Source organism: Lissotriton vulgaris, chromosome 6, assembly GCF_964263255.1.
Source record: "Lissotriton vulgaris chromosome 6, aLisVul1.2, whole genome shotgun sequence".
NCBI lineage: Eukaryota > Metazoa > Chordata > Amphibia > Caudata > Salamandridae > Lissotriton > Lissotriton vulgaris.
The window spans coordinates 1860662110-1860681094 of NC_141694.1; the positions used below are offsets into that span (position 1 = coordinate 1860662110).

The 18985-nt window shown below is 47.0% G+C and overlaps 1 protein-coding gene across 7 annotated transcripts in view; it reads right to left on the minus strand.

The window, feature by feature from the left end:
- The window catches only part of LOC147709671 (uncharacterized), a 478515-nt gene that overhangs the window by 90329 nt on the left and 369201 nt on the right, over positions 1 to 18985 (minus strand). For all 7 annotated transcript variants that reach the window (XM_086928188.1, XM_086928184.1, XM_086928186.1 and 4 more), the window contains 2 exons: positions 14766 to 14912; positions 4479 to 4625 (listed from right to left, as the gene is read on the minus strand). In XM_086928188.1, the coding sequence (XP_086784314.1) occupies positions 4479 to 4625; positions 14766 to 14912 (294 nt within the window). The remainder of the gene's footprint in view (positions 1 to 4478; positions 4626 to 14765; positions 14913 to 18985) is intronic.

Below are 18985 nucleotides of genomic sequence, written 5' to 3' on the forward strand. Positions count from 1 at the left end.
ACATAGATTTTCAGTAGCAAACAGCATCCTATAAGTCTCAGAGTACCTTATAAAAACAGGACTTACCAGTTTCAATCCCTGGTTGAAATTATTAATATAGTGAAAAAAGAGATGTGTACAGCTCAACCTCCATTTATCACAGTCCCAGTTAGAAACACCCCTATCGTTTTTTACAATAATACAATAAAATATTGTATTCATGGAATGCCTTATACTTCAACACTTTCTGTGGATAATTTCTACTGTCAATGTAATAAATACAGTAGATTCGACACAACATTTGCTATTAATCTTTTCAACCATGAGAATATTCAACACTCCTCACTTTTCGATTAGCTTGAGTTGATATTGCATGTAACTGTACAAATATTTTCAAAAAAGATTTATTACATTTTCTCTGAACCTCTCTAATCCTTTCCATTGTGATCCTAGGTATTTTGATCTCCATAGGCCCTTTCTCTTTCATCTTTGTGAGTGCCTTTTGTTCTAGTATGTATGTTGTCAATCAAACAGGTGTAATGGTGTGTGGCTATGAGCGTCGAGATGGTGGACCCACTCTTAGTGTGCTTACATCATTCACTCATATCCCTGCTAGTCTCGGGAGCACTGGACACCACACAGTACTCCTGTACCTGTCTGTGGCTGCCTCGCAGAAATCCTGCTTCTGCTGGACACCACGATTGTCTCCTGGGGCTGTGGCATCTAGCCAGACCACACACAAGATGGCTGCCTAATGGAAAGGCTGCACTGAGGGTCTGTGACCCAGGACCACTGGGACTCTGAGGAGGGCTTGTGTGGTTGGCTGAACGTTTCCATGGCCCCCAGCTGTGCAGCCTCTGTGACTTTGTGGCCCGGGACGGATTTGGAGCCCACTGGACTGCCGCCAACCTGCTTGCCATAGAGGTCTATCCGTGGCCTGCTGGTCTGCTGCTCGTATCACAGCACAAGCCTCGATTGGCTGCTTCTGGCCACGACCTCAGACTTCAGATGATAGCCTGCGGAGGGGGGGGGGTGTGTGGCCTGGTGAGTCACACGGATCCTTATTGTTGGAGCAGGGGTCAGATTGGAGGATCTCAGGCCCCCCCAATTGCTGACTATACGTGCATGCGATGTCTGGGCTCCCGCTAGACCCGTGACCAGGCCAGCCTTTGGGGGTGGGCCATTCTGAATACGCCTTCTTTCTCTTGTCCTGCCTGGCTCAGCGATGGCATGCTGGTAGCTGATCCCCAGGAGGTCCTCAGCAGGGTGGTGATTGAGCAGGTGAGGAGGCTGGGGGATGTGGTAACAGAGTTAAATCCCTGAGAGAATTGGGGCACAGTAAGAGACTTGCTATTTGTCAAGGACCCCTCCTGTGGTGAATCCAGGTACTGGATTCCCTGGGGGGTGGCGCCGACCTGGAGGCACAGGGTGGATGGATTGAAGCCTACTTATTCTTGGGCCCACACTAGCTCCATAACACCTGAACTGCCGGGGCCACTTCCCAAAGACAACCTGCTGATTTGAAGATGCTGGGGGGACTTCCTGGTTGCATCCCCTTGCCCTGGGTACTCACCTATTACCTTAACGTGGCTCCTGATGTATGGACTTCCATCCAAGTGCAAAGGTCTTTCTCCCCATACAAGAATTAAACCCCATGGACTAGTAGGAAGGTGGCCTGATAGTGGATAATGCACAAGACACCTGGCAGCCATGACAGACTTTGAGGTGTTGCACTGTGGATACTTCCCGTGCATCACTCTTAAGGACTCGTGGCCCCATAGCACCACAAAGCCCCTAAGACGACAGGTTACTGTCCATATTTACCTGATCGAGATTCCATCAAGACTCCATTGCCTTCCCTGTGGCCACGTATAGTGGAACTGGTTCCTGGTTGGGAAGCTTCCTGCTGGATAGCTGGTGGAGTGTAAGAGGGGTATTGACCCTGCCCTCCCTAGCCTATGCAATGCTCCCCTGACCAAGAGTTGTTACCTCCTCTTTGAATTCCTCTACCTCAATGGGGAACAACTCCCTACCCACGTGCTCACCATGGGCAAGGATAAACGAATAAAACTTCCTCCATCTCAAAACTGCATAGACCAGTATATCACAGGTTGCTCCTCCTCTGAAGACGCCATCCCGGCCATAGGTCCTTTAATGGAGTGAGATCTGTCCACCATCCTCCATGCTATCCATTCCTCTCAGGACTCTGTAGAGACCAAGATAGGGGAATGGATTGTTGACATTGGTTCTCACCATCCAAGACCCCCGAAACAAGATGGTCAGGATCTCTAATGTGGAATCCTGCACATCCTTGGTTGAAGCTGATGTTGGGAAACTTAAGGTGCAAGTCTCCAGGCTACTGACTCACACTGCTGAGCTCCATTGACAGGCTGAGGATACTGAAAATCACTCCTGCCAGAACATTCTAGGCTTCATTGGCATTCCGGAGAGAGTGGAACTAACGCAAGCTGTGACCGTCCTGGAGAGCTGGATTAGATCCTAGATGCCCTAGGATCGCTTCTCGGCATGGTTTGTTGTTGAGCAGCCTCAGTGGGCTCTCGTGCCCAGACCTCTCCTGGGGGCCCCACACAGACGAATGATCATCTGAGTGCTCAACTTTAAAGACAGACACACTATCCTGCAGGAGGCCCATTCTCTGCCCACCCTCTCCTACCAGGGGAACGAGAAATTGATCTTCTTGAATACAGCAAAGAGGTGCAAGCCTAACATCGCTCCTATACAGAAAAAATGCAAAATCTCTGGAATCTCAACCTCCATACAGGCTCCTGTATCCTACTTATTTGACACCCTGTAGGAGTCCTGAACCTGGGCCACAGGAGAGCAGCCTCTCAACCAAGAGGTGGCCGCATACACCTCCCCCTCATGAACATGCACGTGCACTGCAGCAGATGAGACTCCCAGGCCTCAGAGGAGGTGTACTCACTCCTGTAGAGGCAAACATGCCAGGAGAGTGGCTTCCTGATTACCTTCCCCTGCAGTACAGAGGGCACGCAGGTCTTCTGTGTCCACCGCTCTGCCTCAGCCAATGCAGGACCCGGAATCAAGTTTGGGTGAGCAAACTTAGAAATCATTCTCAATTAGCGATTTTCAAATTGCGAATCGCAAAATTGAGAATACCTTCCCATTCATTCCTATGGGCCTCCTGGCCCATAGAACTGAATGGGAAAGTATTCCTTAATTGCGAATCGCAATTTGCTAATCGCAATTAGGGAATACTAAGAATTGGCTAAAGAAAAGCGAATTTGTACATACATTCCAATGTGCGATTCTGAAATAGCGATTTCTTAAAAATCGCTATTTCAGAATCGCAAATAGGTACCTTCATACATATGGCCCTAAGACTGGTAACCAAGAGGTGGGAAGGGGTTATTGTTTGGCAGAAGCAAGGACTTTTTGCACTTAGACGGATTGGTTTGTTGTATTTATTGATTAGTTTAAATGCAGATATTGTTTGTCTCGAATGCACTGGTTTCAGGTATTTTTTAAAGGAAAATTGAGAAAATGTTGTTGGGCATGTTGTTTCACAAACTGGTAGGGGTGCGATGATCGAAAACGTATGATTTCAAAGGCACAAGTATAGGAGGGTCTGATTCAATTATGTTTTGAACAACAGGGTTTTATGTTCTTTTTCTGTTTCTTTCAGTTACCCCTGACAAAGGTCTAAAGAGAGGCTGAAATGCATTGGGTGGAATTTTGTGCGGTTCTGAAATATGAATTCTATATCTCTACATGCTTAAGAGAAGCCCGAATGGGCACGCTGAAGGCAGTTGAAAATTAAACAATAAAACACCAATGAGAAAGCTGCTGTACTCGCAGTGATTTTGAGTGACTTCTACCAAGTGTACTAAACATTTTGATGATTAATGAACAAATTGGAGTATCGATTGTTGAACTTGGTAAAAGAGATATTTGTTAAATGTTAGGGGAAAATCCCTCACTTCGCAGTGCGACGGGTTGGCGCGTAATTCACGCGCCTTTGGGAACCCTGTAGTGTAGGAATGGGCATCGTTTCTTATAATGGCAGTTTTTTTCTTCCTTTTTTCTTTACAAAGTGCAGCTTTATGATCCGGTTCAGAGCTAACTGAAGAATCCCATGCAGGATGCTATTCTACGAGGTACATCAAAGAACAAGTTTGATTGCATCTTACAAGAGCCTCCCACTTGATGCAGAGCTTCTACTGATAACTAGTTTGGAATGGCTGAGTGTGCATTTTAAAATCTAGCAACACTCTATGTACAGTGTCTAGGTGCTTTACAAAACTTTTACCAGGGCTACCATTAGTAGTCCATTTGGTAACTGTGTTACAATGTTAGTAAATTCAAAGGTCGGACTACTGACCATTGAGATTCAGCTTTCGGCTTTCAAACAGATCTCTAGGGTGTGCACATCAAAACATTGCATTATCTAACAACCCGTGATAGGGTCTGAGCACTGAATCTGTGTCCTGTTCGTGGACAGTCAAGCACCTGTACTGTACCTGGGCTCACAGGGTCTGTACAATCAAAGCCACAGGTTTGCTGGCAGCACTTCTGGATCCCACCACACTCCTCGTCATTGTTGCAATTTCTGGGCAGAGGATCGATTAGGCAGGTAATATTTACCTTAGGGCAGTCACCTGGCTTATCTGTCAGTAAAACATTTGCAGAAATATTGAATGAGCTTATGATGCAAATTAATCACCAGCAGAAAAATACATAACCAACCGTGAATTGCATATGAGAATGGCACAATGTTGTTGCACATAGATTTTCAGTAGCCAAAAGCATCCTATAAGTCTCAGAATACCTTATAAAATCAGAACTTACTAGTTTCAATCCTTGGTTGAAATTATTAACATAGTAAATAAAGAGATGTGCACATCTCAACCTCCATTCATCACAGTCAGAAACGCCCCTATTGTTTGTTACAATAATTCAATAAAATATTGTATTCATGGCAGCCCTTATACTTCAAAACTTTCCGTGGATCATTTCTACAGTCAATGTAATAAATACAGTAGATTCAACACATTTGCTATTAATCTTTTTAGCCTTGAGAGTATTCACTACTCCTCACTTTTCGATTAGCTTGAGTTGATATTGCATGTAACTGTACAAAGATTTTCAAAATAGATTTAATACATTTTCTCTGAACCTCTCTAATCCTTTCCATTGTGATCCTAGATATTTTGATCTCAATAGGCCCTTTCTCTTTCTTTTTTGTGAGGGTCTTTTTGTCTTGTATGTATGTTGTCAATCAAACAGGTGTAATGGTGTGTGGCTACGAGCGTCAAGATGGTGGTCCCGCTCTAAGTGTGCTCTGGACCCTTACATCTTTCACTCATATCCCTGCTAGTCTCAGGAGCATTGGACACCACAAACTACTCCTGTACCTGCCTGTGGCTGCCTCGCAGAAATCCTGCTTTTGCTGGACACCACGATTGTCTCCTGGGGCTGTGGCATCTGCCCTGCCCACACACAAGATGGCTGCCCCATGGAAAGGCTGCACTGAGGGTCTGTGACCCAGGACCACTGGGGCTCTGAGGAGGGCTTGTGTGGTCGGTTGAACGTATCAATAGCCCCCAGCTGTGCTGCCTCCATGACTTTTGTGGCCCGGGACGAATGTGGGGCCCACTGGACTGCCGCCAACCTGCTTGCCATAGAGGCCTATCCGAGGCCTGCTGCTCGTATCACAGCACAAGCCTTGATTGGCTGCTTCTGGCCACGGCCTCTGACTCGAGATGATAGCCTGCAGAGGGGGTGGGGTGTGGCCTGGTGAGCCGCACAGATACTTATTGTTGAAGCAGGGTCAGGTTGGAGGATCTCAGCCCCCCTTTGCTGACTATAACTGCCTGCGATGTCTGGGCTTCGCTAGACCCATGACTGGGCCAGTCTATGAGGGCGGGCCATTCTGAATAGGCCTTCTTGCCCTTGTCTTGCCTGTGTCCGCGATGGCCTGCTGGTAGCTGATCCCCAGGAGGTCCTCGGCAGGGCGGTGATTGAGCAGGTGAGGAGGCTGCGTGGGGGGGCTGATAACAGTGTTAAATCTCTGAGAGAAGTGGGGCACCGTAAGAGACTTGCTACTCGTCAAGGACCCCTCTTGTGGTGGATCCAGGTACTGGATTCCCTGGAGGCTGGTGCCGAACTGGGGGCACGGGGCGGATGGAGTAAAGCCTACTTATTCCTGGGCCCACACTAGCCCCATAACACCTGTACTGCCGGGGTCACTTTCCACACACAACCTGCTAATTTGAAAATGATGTTGGGACTTCCTGGTTGCATCCCCTGGCCCCGACTAATTACCTAAACCCTCATGTAGCTCCTGATGTGTGGACTTCCATCCAAGTGCTAAGGTCTTGTTCTCATACAAGGATAAGACCCCATGGACTGGGAGGAAGGTGGCATGTTAGTGGATCACGCACAGGACACCTGGCAGCCATGACAGACTTTGAGGTGTTGGACTGAGGATCCTTCCGGTGCATCGCTCTTGAGGCTTCATAGCCCCCATAGCACCACGCAGCACCTAAGACGACAGGCTACCGTCCATATTTGCCTGATCGAGGTGCCATTGAGACATCATTGCCTTCCTTGCGGCCACGTATAGTGGAAGTCGTTCCTGGTTGGGAAGATTCCTGCTGGATAGCTGGTGGAGTGTAAGAGGGGTGTTGACCCTGACCTTCCTAGCCTATGCAATGGTCCCCTGACCAAGAGATGTTACCTCCTCTTTGAATTGGTCTACCTCAATGGTGAGCATCTCCCTCCCCATGTGCTCACCATGGACAAGGAAAAACTATTAAAACTTCCTCTATCTCAAACCTGCATAGACCAGAATATCACAGGTTGCACCACCTCTGAAGACGCCATCCTGGCTATAAATCCTTTAATGGAGTGAGATCTGTCCACCATCCTCCAGGTTATCCATTCCTCTCAGGACTCTGTTGAGACCAAGATAGGGGAATTGTTTGTCGACATTGGTTCTCATCAGACAAGACCCCTGAAAACCGACGACCAGCATCTCTGATGTTCAATCCGGCACTTCCTTGGTGGAAGATGATGTTGGGAAACTGAAGGTGCAAGTGTCCAGGCTACTGACTCACACCGCTGAGCTCCATTGACGGGCCCAGAGACACTATCCTGCAGGAGGCCCATTCTCTACCCAGCCTCTCCTACCAAGGGAACAAGATATTGATCTTTCTTGACTACAGCCAAGAGGTGCAAGCCCAACATCGCTTTTATACAGAAGCAATGTAATAGCTATGAGATCTCAACCTTCCCTACAGGCTACGGTATCCCGCTTGACTCAAAGTGGTTTTCTACAACAAATCCTTCTTCTTTGACATCTCGGAGGAGGCCTGAACCTGGGCCACAGAGGAGCAGCCTCTCAACCAACAGATGGCTGCAAACACCTCCCCCTCACAAACATGCATGTGCGCTGCAGCAGATGAGACTCCCAGGCGCCAGAGGAGATGTACTTGCTCCTGCAGAGGCCACAATGCCAAGAGAGTGGCTTCCTCATTACCTGCCCTTGCAGTACAGAGGGCACGCAGGTCTTCTGTGTCCACGGCTCTGCCTCAGCGGATGCAGGACCCGGAATCCATTTCAGGTGAGCTGGGCAGATGGTCTGACGTCCTGCCTGTCAATCACCTGATTAGTACTGACCTCCCACGGAGCCCGGTGATCGGAGATTGAGGCCACACTGACTATGGAGGAAACCTCTCGCAGGCAGCACACGTATGGACTGTCCCAAACTCCTGAACTTTCATGATCCTGCAGCTAGCAGTGGTCCACCACTCCACTCCGAAGTTCACAGTGTTGGCTTTTAGTTTTCTTTTTAGGGCCACAGATGCTTCAGGGAATAAAGCATGGGGTGGGAGGTTGGTATAGGGGAATGTTGGGGACTAGGTTTTATGTTCTTGCCTTTCTTCTCTCTGAGTTCAGCTTGTGACACAATACTTTTCCACTGCGCACTTACAGGTCGCTTGGCCCAGAGGCACCTCCCTTCCTATTCCGTCAGCCCGACGCCTGGTAGCCTACCCATACCCGAGACAGATACACCCAACCTCCTCACCAATCACAGCCATGACAGAGCCTTAACTTGACTTTAAACCTCTCCATATCCTTTTGTGGATTTTTAACGGGCATATAGACTGTGCCAAATGCACCACAGTTCTAAAATACTCTTAACTGTTCCTTCCCAATGCTTTACAGCTGCAAGAAACATGTCTTCTGGGGAATCACTGCCTGTTCCTGATGCATCTAGGGCAGAGGTCTTCAAACTTTTGGGTGCCGAGACCCCCCTGTCAAAAATTTCAGTCATAAGGACCCAATCCTTATGAGTGCAGGTTGAGCGGGTGAATGGTGTGAGTGCATGGTGATCAGTGTGAGTGCATTGTGAGTGCAGGGTGAGTGTGCAGGTGAAAGGCGAGTAGTCTGAATGCTGGGTGTATTCCCAGACACATGAAGTAACTCAGCATGTTATTGGCGAGGGGTTTCAGATATAAGTTAAACTATTGCTATTATGGCATTAATCAGGGACCGAGGGTGGAGGAAATAAATAATGTGCTGATCCTGCAACACACTTCCAGTCCTAGGGTTAGGGTTGCCTGCTCATTATTTTGATGGCCCAGACGGTACAAAAATAAACATTCACCTAAAGCTGTATATTTCAGCACTCATCGGTGCATACTTCGAACAGCAAATATAAATAGAAGGCACTTTTAATTGTGTTGTAGGGCTGCCTCAATGATCCATGACTGATAATTAGAGGGGACAAAGACAGAAAAGTTACATTAGGAATGAATTTATATGATTTTATTTACAATCCTATTTAGTGTCAAGAAGAGGCTCTTTAAACATCAAATGGATGGTATTTTTCTTTTGGCAACCCTACTTTATATTTATTTTCATAAAATGCATTCTCACAGCACTGCAGTAAATGTAAAATATAAATGTAAGGAATAGGCAGAGTGGGGGCCCCGGGGGTACTGGAACTAGAAAAACAAGCATTGAAAATGCAATAGGTCTCGCCTTTAAGTTAAAGCCATTTGCTTTGCTAATGGCATTGTATAGCAAAGCAAATGGCTTTAACTTAATTAAAGGTGAGATATATTGCCAGTACACCTGTATATGATGAATGTTTTGAGTATCTATGGAATACAACCGCTTGGCCTCTGAATTGTGAACGTTCTGTCACACCAAAGTGTAAAAAAACTCATCAAGTAAGTTGATCAGAAGAACTCAACCATGTACAAGACACAGGTCACTTTAATTAGCATGAAAGATAGTTACATCTCACAGCATGAGTTTGTCCCTTTATGTCAGTGTTGTGTGGCCATTCAGCTGTAAAATGTGGCAACCAACGATGCACAGTGTGATTTTCTTCTTTTATTAGTCCCTGAAGAGAGTATGCAGCCTCCAGATGCTTCTATAATCATATTGGTCAAGTACTTTCAGAGCCTCAATCTGCCACTTCTCATAGATGCACTGGGAAGGGAAGTAGTTCATTGTGTCCAGTATCTAAACTCCCCCATGCCTTCCCAGCTGTGTAGAGGCCAAGTTAAGCTGTTCCGCCAGGTGAAGATCCCTTGATGCCAGACAACATTATCCCAGCCCCTGTACTGATCAGGCTCCCACAATCGATTCACAGCAACGTTTTTTCTACAGCCCCTTACTGATATAGGTGACCATCCACATTGCATAGGTTCCATATAGGACCTATGTATGCCTATGACCTCCATCACACAAAGAGAATTTATTAGCATGTCTATCACAGTACAAATGAAAACCATATTTGGATATTTGGCTTGATCCCTCCATATATATATATATTGCCAAACCTTAAAATCATGCAGTAAGTGCAGGGGGGCCCAACCCTTCACGAGGCCCCCATTGAGCCCAAGGCCAAGGAATATCTGTAAGATATGGAAGACGGGCGGGGTGGGGGGATTACCATTTTGCCTGACGCCCCTGGCTTGCAGCTGACCTTCCTACCCCCTCAAGGACTCATGAGAGGTTGACACATTCCAGCTCTCTCTGCAGTGCTCGTAGCTGCCCCACACACATAACTCATTTTACTAGAGTTGACACATACTGCTAGAGTTGAGCTCGTTTCATTCACAGTCTCTCGCCAGCTCACTGCTATCCTCGGGAGTGGATGACTCTGTACAGAGAAGCATATTTTTAAAAGCAAACCCTCCGCATGAAGCCGGCCCTGGACCTTGACATGCAAATGATCTTTAATGACCTGTGAACGACTCAGATAAGACTGCAGACGCAGCGGAGCCCACAGCAGCTCCAGCTGAGAAACACTATGGGGTAGGAGGGGGGCTGAATCCCCTGTAGTTCTGTGGGCCTGGGCAGAGGTGTGACGGGGAATGCGCGACCCCCTTTCCATCACTCCACAGCCCCCCTGGGGGTCGCGCCCCACACTTTGAAGACCCCAGATCTAGGGTATGATAGGTTTTTCCACACACGGTTTACACGAGGATTCCATGGGATAGCAATCCTCTTATTCCATTCCTACCTAAAGATCCCCAGGGGAAGTTTTGGGCCCTCATAGTAACACTGAGTGGTCATACCCTTAATCTTGTTTCAACATATGTGCACCTGGCAACTCTTCCCTTCGAGACCTCTCAACACTACTGTCGGCCCATCGATAAGGGTTGACGGTAATAGGGGGAGACTTTAATGCAGTCTTAGCTCAGAACAGTGATTCCACCGGGATCCCCTCTCATCAACGCTGCACAAACGCTAAACATCTCTTACAATGGGCCTCCAGGTTTGTCATGTTCGATGTGTAGAGAATATGGAACTCCCGCCTGCTCCAATACAACCACATTTCTGCATGCTCACCACACTCACTCCTGCATTGACTCAATACATTCATGCCTGCAGTTGAATACTGAGCAGTCACTGATATTCAAATCCTTGCTAGGGAATCTATGACCATGTTTCCCTCCTCCTCCATTTGGGAGGTCCCACTGGAGCTCTCCGCCCTAGCTGGTGGCTGAACGCCTGGTTTGTCCAAGACAGGGACTATAAGAAGGCCCCGGGGAACAAAGTTGAGCTTTACTTTCAGCACAATAAATGCATGGTTCGGTGCCCCAGTACCCTGTTGCAGTGGGTAAGACTACCATCACAGGGGGTTTTATAAAGGCTACCTAAAAAAAAGCAGAGGGTCGAGAGGACCATCTCTCCAAGCTGGAGGCTCAGATCATCCGTCTGGAGCACACCAAGGCCACAGATGGCTGAGGCGACACACCTTAGCAATTTTAGCTCCTGTGGAAAGAAATCCTTCATATCACTCTGGACACGGACAAAAAGATGTAGAGAACTTCCACAACCCGAATCTATGGGTAGGGAGACAAAAATGGCAAACTCTTTAATTGTCTTGCCTCCAACCCCTTAGAAAATCGAATAATCCCAGAGATTGTAGACACTGAGGGTCATTCTCAGGGCGTCACAGCCTCCATTGCACAGACCTTCACTGAATACTACCATCACCGCTATATGGCGGCCTCATTTGTGGACCTGGGACTCAGTCCCCATTTGATGTGGAAGATACCGCTCTTACAACTCTCGGGCGCCAATGTCCAATTACTTGATCAACCTATCTTGATCGATGAGATGGAAGGGGCTATTTCCGCCGTTGTGTCTAAGAAGACCCCAGGCCCTGATGGGTACCTGAAAGAGTACTACAAAGCCTTTTAGGATACTCTATCTCAACTACTCCACACCCTGTACATAAAAGTAGAGAAGAACTGTACTTTCCCAGTAGATATTGACATTCCCAGCATTGTGGTGATTCACAAAATACACTCTGCATCGTCCTCCTGTTTTGACTACCGTCCGATCTCCCTCATCACACTGAGGTTAAAATGTATGCCACGGTCCTAGCAACTCATCTGAAACAGGTGATCCACACACTGATCTACCCGGACCAGAATGGCTTCCTGCCCCGCCGCAACACAAGACACTGCCTTCAGTTCCTCTGCATGGCAATGGCCCATCATTTTCTCCTCCCAACTTGCAAGGCCCTGCCATTAAATCTCTTTTCATCGTACCACACTTTATTTCTTTAGTTACGGGTGCACGCCTGTTCTTAAGATGGCAATTCATCTTTCCTGTTGACTGAGTGAAATAACTCTGTGTTGCAGCCTGGATTGGGGTATCATTTTATTGCTGAGCAGTATGTCTTAACTTAGGTGGGTTCTGCAGGATGCTGCATGCTTTTGAGATGGGATTACTGTTTTATGAGTGTCGAAGAGTGTATCGGTACTCATGCTGTGGTGTGGGAATGGTCAGGATGGATTAGTTTCTTACCTGTAATCCTAGTTCTCTTCCAGGGGTATCCTCATCAAAGTCATAAGCACATGAATATTCCCGCCCATGGGCGGGACCCCGGAACACATATATTATATATATGTAGCTCTACATATATGTATATATACATATATAAACATACAATGCAGTCGTCTCTGGAAAAGCTTATCAATGCTGCAATAGAATTCTTTCCACATAAAACATTTCAATAAAGCAGAGAGAAAGAAGAACCTTCGAAAACTGCTTTATTATACAGTACAAAAGTTAATCCTGCAGGGAAAGTGAAAGCATTGTCAGCACATAGGCTGCATTGTAGAAATACCATAGAGTAGAAAGGTGAAAAGCTAACTCACATGAGGCATGATGGGAGCTAGGGATCATGGCTGCCTTAAAGGCACGGAGCCCGTTTTCTGTTACTGTTGTGTGAGTTAGCTTTTCAGCTTTCTACTCTATGGTTTTTCTACAATGCAGCCTATGTTTTCCGGGGTCCCACGCATGAGCGGGAATATTCATGTGCTTATGTCTATTGATGAGGATCCCCTGGAAGAGAAAAGATCAGTTCAAATGGCTATAAATAGAAAGGATTCTGGAGGGTGAGCTTAGCAGCTGATGTGAAGATAAGACAAAGAGAACACGCAGTTATCATAGAGAGAGAGAACGTAGAGGAGGCGATAAGGTCACAGACCCGCGCATTCAAGGCAGAGCAGTCACTATTATGGGTTTGTGAAAGACAGGTTGTCATTAGGATTTAGACTGGTAACCGTGAGGTGGGAAGCCATTATTGTTTGGCAGCGAGGACTTTTTGCACTTAGACGGATTGGTTTGTTGTATTTATTGATTAGTTTAAATGCTGATATTGTTTGTCTGGAATGCACTGGTTTCAGGTATTTTTAAAGGAAAATGGAGAAAATGTTGCTGGACATATTGTTTCACAAACTGGGAGGGGTGCAATGATCGAAAACGTATGATTTCAAAGGTACAAGTATAGAAGGGTCTGATTCAATTCTGTTTTGGACAACAGGTTTAGATGTTCTTTTTCTGTTTCTTTCAGTTACCCCTGACAAAGGTCTAAAGAGAGGCTGAAATGCATTGGGTGGAATTTTGTGCGGTTCTGGAATATTAATTATATATCTCTACAAGCTTAAGTTGAAGCCCGGATGGGCACGCTGAAGGCAGATGAAAATTAAACAATAAAACACCAATGAGAAAGCTGCTGTACTCGCAGTGATTTTGAGTGACTTCTAACAAGTGTACTAAACATTTCGATGATTAATCAAACAATTTGGAGTATCGATTGTTGAACTTGGTAAACAAGATATTGGTTAAATGCTATGGGGAAAATCTCTCACTTCGCAGTGCAACGGGCTGACGCGTAATGCACGCGCCTTTGGGAACACTGTAGTGTAGGAATGGGCATCTTTTCTTATAATGGCAGTTATTCTCTTCTTTCCTCCTTACAAAGTTCAGCTCTATGACCCGGTTCAGAGCTAACAGAAGAATCACATGCAGGATGCAATTCTTCAAGGTACATCCAAGAACAAGTTTGATTGCATCTTACAAGAGCCTCCAACGTTATGCAGAGCTTCTACTGATAACCAGTTTGGAATGGCAGAGTGTGTATTTTAAAATCGAGCAAAACTCTATGTACAGTGTCTAGGTGTTTTCCAAAACTTTCACCAGGGCTACAATTAGGAGTGCATTTGGGGCCAGATGTAGGTCACCCAATACCTCTCGGTAACGGCCAAAATTACCGAATTTTGGCCGTTACTGACCGGCATTGGGCTTTTCAGATGTAGCTGGCATTTTTGTAGGATTCAGTATTTTACCGAATCGGTAATTTAAGGATTCTGTAAAATACTGAATTCTTAACATACCAATTCGGTAAATTACTGAGTCTAGGAAGTAGGGAGCACTCAAGTCAGTGCATTCCTCAGTTAAGGATTCGTTATTTACCACCAACTACAAGTTGGGGTAAATAATGAAAACCTTTAAAAATGCATCTTTTTTTGCTTTTCCAACAGTGCAATGTTGCAGACATACATGCCCTTAGGGCATGTATGTCTGCAACATGTGCACTCATACACAATTGAGGGGTGCAACAGGGTGTCAAAGTGACAACCTGCCACCCTTCAATGTTTTCCCCCTTTTACGGAATCTTACTGATTCAGTAATTTTTACTGAATATTTACCTACATCCCATTTTCCAATTCTAAAATACCGAATCTGTATGATTCGGTATTTTAGAGTCGGTAAAATGGGTTTACCTATTTCTGGCCCTAGGTAACTGTGTTACAATGTTAGTAAATTAAAAGTTCGGATTTCTGACCACTGAGATTCAGCTTTCGGCTTCCAAACAGATCTCTAGGGTGTGAACATCAAAACATTGCCATATCTAACAACCCGTGATAGGGTCTGAGCACTGAATTTGTGTCTTGTTCATAGACAGTCAAGCACTCGTACTGTACCTGGGCTCACAGGGTCTGTACAATCAAAGCCACAGGATTGCTGGCAGCACTTCTGGATCCCACCACACTCCCCGTCATTGTTGCAACTTCTGGGCAGAGGATCGATTAGGCAGGTATAATTTACCTTAGGGCAGTCACCTGCCTTCTCTGTCAGTAAAACATTTGCAGAAATATTAAATGAGCTCATGATGCAAATTAATCACTTCAGAAAAATACATAACCTACCTTGAATTGCATATGAGAATGGCACAATTTTTTCGCACATAGATTTTCAGTAGCAAAAAAGCATCCTATAAGTCTCAGAATACCTTATAAAAACAGGACTTACCAGTTTCAATCCCTGGTTGAAATTATTAACATAGTGAAAAAAGAGATGTGTACAGCTCAGCCTCCATTTATCACAGTCCCAGTTAGAAACACCCCCATCGTTTTTTACAATAATACAATAAAATATTGTATTCATGGAATGCCTTATACTTCAACACTTTCTATGGATAATTTCTACTGTCAATGTAATAAATACAGTAGATTCGACACAACATTTGCTATTAATCTTTTCAACCATGAGAGTATTCACCACCCCTCACTTTTCGATTAGCTTGAGTTGATATTGCATGTAACTGAACAAATATTTTCAAAATAGATTTAACACATTTTCTCCCAACGTCTAATCCTTGCCATTGTGATCCTAGGTATTTTGATCTTCATAGGCCCTTTCTTTTTCATCTTTGTGAGTGCCTATTTGTCTTGTATGTATGTTGTCAATCAAACAGGTGTAATGGTGTGTGGCTATGAGCGTTGAGATGGTGGACCCACTCTTAGTGTGCTTACATCATTCACTCATATCCCTGCTAGTCTCAGGAGCACTGGACACCACACACTACTCCTGTACCTGCCTGTGGCTGCCTCGCAGAAATCCTGCTTCTGCTGGACACCACAATTGTCTCCTGGGGCTGTGGCATCTGGCCCGACTACACACAAGATGGCTGCCCCATGGAAAGGCTGCACTGAGGGTCTGTGACCCAGGACCACTGGGACTCTGAGGAGGGCTTGTGTGGCCGGCTGAACGTTTCCACGGCCCCCAGCTGTGCAGCCTCTGTGACTTTGTGGCCCGGGACGGATGTGGAGCCAACTGGACTGCCGCCAACCTGCTTGCCATAGAGGTCTATCCGTGGCCTGCTGGTCTGCTGCTCGTATCACAGCACAAGCCTCGATTGGCTGCTTCTGGTCACGACCTCAGACTTCAGATGATAGCCTGCGGAGGGGAGGTGTGTGGCCTGGTGAGCCACACGGATTCTTATTGTTGGAGCAGGGGTCAGATTGGAGGATCTCAGCCCCCCCCCCATTGCTGACTATACGTGCATGCAATGTCTGGGCTCCCGCTACAACCATGACCAGGCCAGCCTTTGGGGGTGGGCCATTCTGAATACGCCTTCTTTCCCTTGTCCTGCCTGGCTCAGCGATGGCATGCTGGTAGCTGATCCCCAGGAGGTCCTCAGCAGGGTGGTGATTGAGCAGGTGAGGAGGCTGGGGGATGTGGTAACAGAGTTAAATCCCTGAGAGAATTGGGGCACAGTAAGAGACTTGCTACTCGTCAAGGACCCCTCCTGTGGTGGATCCAGGTACTGGATTCCCTGGGGGGTGGCGCCGAACTGGAGGCATGGGGTGGATGGAGTAAAGCCTACTTGTTCTTGGGCCCACACTAGCCCCATAACACCTGAACTGCCAGGGTTACTTTCCACAGACAACCTGCTGATTTGAAGATGCTGGGGGGACTTCCTGGTTGCATCCCCTGGCCCTGGGTACTCAGCTATACCCTCACGTGGCTCCTGATGTGTGGACTTCTGTCCAAGTGCCAAGCTCTTGCTCCTGATGCAAGGATTAGACCCCTTGGATTAGTAGGAAGGTGACCTGGTAGTGTATCATGCACAAGACACCTGGCAGCCATCACAGACTTTGAGGTGTTGGACTGTGGATACTTCCGGTGCATCAATCTTAAGGACTCGTGGCCCCCATAGCACCACAAAGCCCCTAAGAAGACAGGTTACTGTCCATATTTGCCTGATCGAGATTCCATTGAGACGCAATTGCCTTCCCTGTGGCCACGTATAGGGGAATTGGTTCCTGGTTGGGAAGCTTCCTGCTGGATAGCTGGTGGAGTGTAAGAGGGGTATTGACCCTGCCCTCCCTAGCCTATGCAATGCTCCCCTGACCAAGAGTTGTTACCTCCTTTTTGAATTGGTCTACCTCAATGGGGAACATCTCCCTCCTCCGTGCTCACCATGGGCAAGGATAAACTATTAAAACGTCCTCCATCTCAAACCTGCATAGACCAGTATATCACAGGTTGCTCCACCTCTGCAGACGCCATCCCGGCCATAGGTCCTTTCATGGAATGAGATCTGTCCACCATCCTCCAGGCTATCCATTCCTCTCAGGACTCTGTCGAGACCAAGATAGGGGAATGGCTTGTTTACATTGGTTCTCATGATCCAAGACCCCCGAAACAAGATGGTCAGGATCTCTAATGTGGAATCCTGCACATCCTTGGTGGAAGCTGATGTTGGGAAACTGAAGGTGCAAGTCTCCAGGCTACTGACTCACACCGCTGAGCTCCATTGACAGGCTGAGGATACTGAATATCACTCCTGCCAGAACATTCTAGGCTTCATTGGCATTCCGGAGAGAGTGGAACCAACGCAAGCTGTGACCATCCTGGAGAGCTGGATTAGATCCTAGATGCACTAGGATCGCTTCTCAGCATGGTTTGTTATTGAGCAGGCTCACTGGGCTCTCGTGCCCAGACCTCTCCTGGGGGCCCCACACAGACCAATGATCGTCTGAGTGCTCAACTTTAAAGACAGAGACACTATCCTGCAGGAAGCCCATTCTCTGCCCACCCTCTCCTACCAAGGGAACGAGATATTGATCTTCTTGACTACACCAAAGAGGTGCAAGCCTAACATTGCTCTTATACAGAAGCAATGCAAAAGCTCTGGAATCTCAACCTTCCATACAAGCTCCTGTATCCTACATATTTGACGCCCCGTAGGAGTCCTGAACCTGGGCCACAGGAGAGCAGCCTCTCAACCAACAAGTGGCCGCATACACCTCCCCCTCTTGAACATGCACGTGCGCTTCAGCAGATGAGACTCCCAGGCCTCAGAGGAGGTGTACTCGCTCCTGCAGAGGCCGACATGCCAGGAGAGTGGCTTCCTGATTACCTTCCTCTGCAGTACAGAGGGAACGCAGGTCTTCTGTGTCCACCGCTCTGCCTCAGCCAATGCATGATCCGGAATCCAGTTCGGCTGAGCTGGGCAGATTGACAGGCAGTGCATCAGACTCTCGCCTGGTTAACACTGACCCTTCACGGAGCCCGGTGATCGGAGACTGAGGCCACACTGACTATGGAGGAAACCTCTTGCAGGCAGCACACTTATGGACTGTCCCAAACTCCAGAAATTTCACGATCCTGCAGCTGGAGGGGTCCACCACTCCAGTCCGAAGTTCACAGTGTTGGCTTTTAGTTTTCTTTTTAGGGCCACAGATGCTTCAGGGAATAAAGTATGGGGTGGGATGTTGGTATAGAGGTTTTATGTTCTTGCCTTTCTTCTCTCTGAGTTCAGCTTGTGACACAACACTTTTCCACTGCGCACTTACAGGTCGCTTAGCCCAGAGGCACCTCTTTTCCTATTCTGTGAGCGTGACGCCTGGTAGACTACCCATGCCCCAGACAGATACACCCAATCTCCTCACCAATCACAGTCATGACAGTGCCTTAACTTGACTTTAAGCCTCTCCATATACTTTTGTGGAACTTTAACGGGCTATAGACTGTGCCAAATGCACCACAGGTCTAAAATCCTCTCAACTGTTCTTTCCCAATGCTTTACTGCTGCAAGAAACATGTCTTCTGGTGCATCTATGGTATGATAGGGTTTTCCACACACAGTTTACACAAGGCTTCCATGGTGTAGCAATCCTCTTATGCCATTCCTACCTAAAGACCCCAAGGGGAAGTTTTTGGCCCTCACAGTAACACTGAGTGGTCATACCCTTAATCTTGTTCCAACATATGTGCACCCGGCAACTGGCAAGTCTTCCCTTCGAGACCTTTCAACACTATTGCTGGCCCGTCCATAATGGTTGATGGTAATAGGGCGAGACTTTCACACAGTCCTAGCTCCCGACAGTGATTCCACAGGGATCCCCTCTCATCA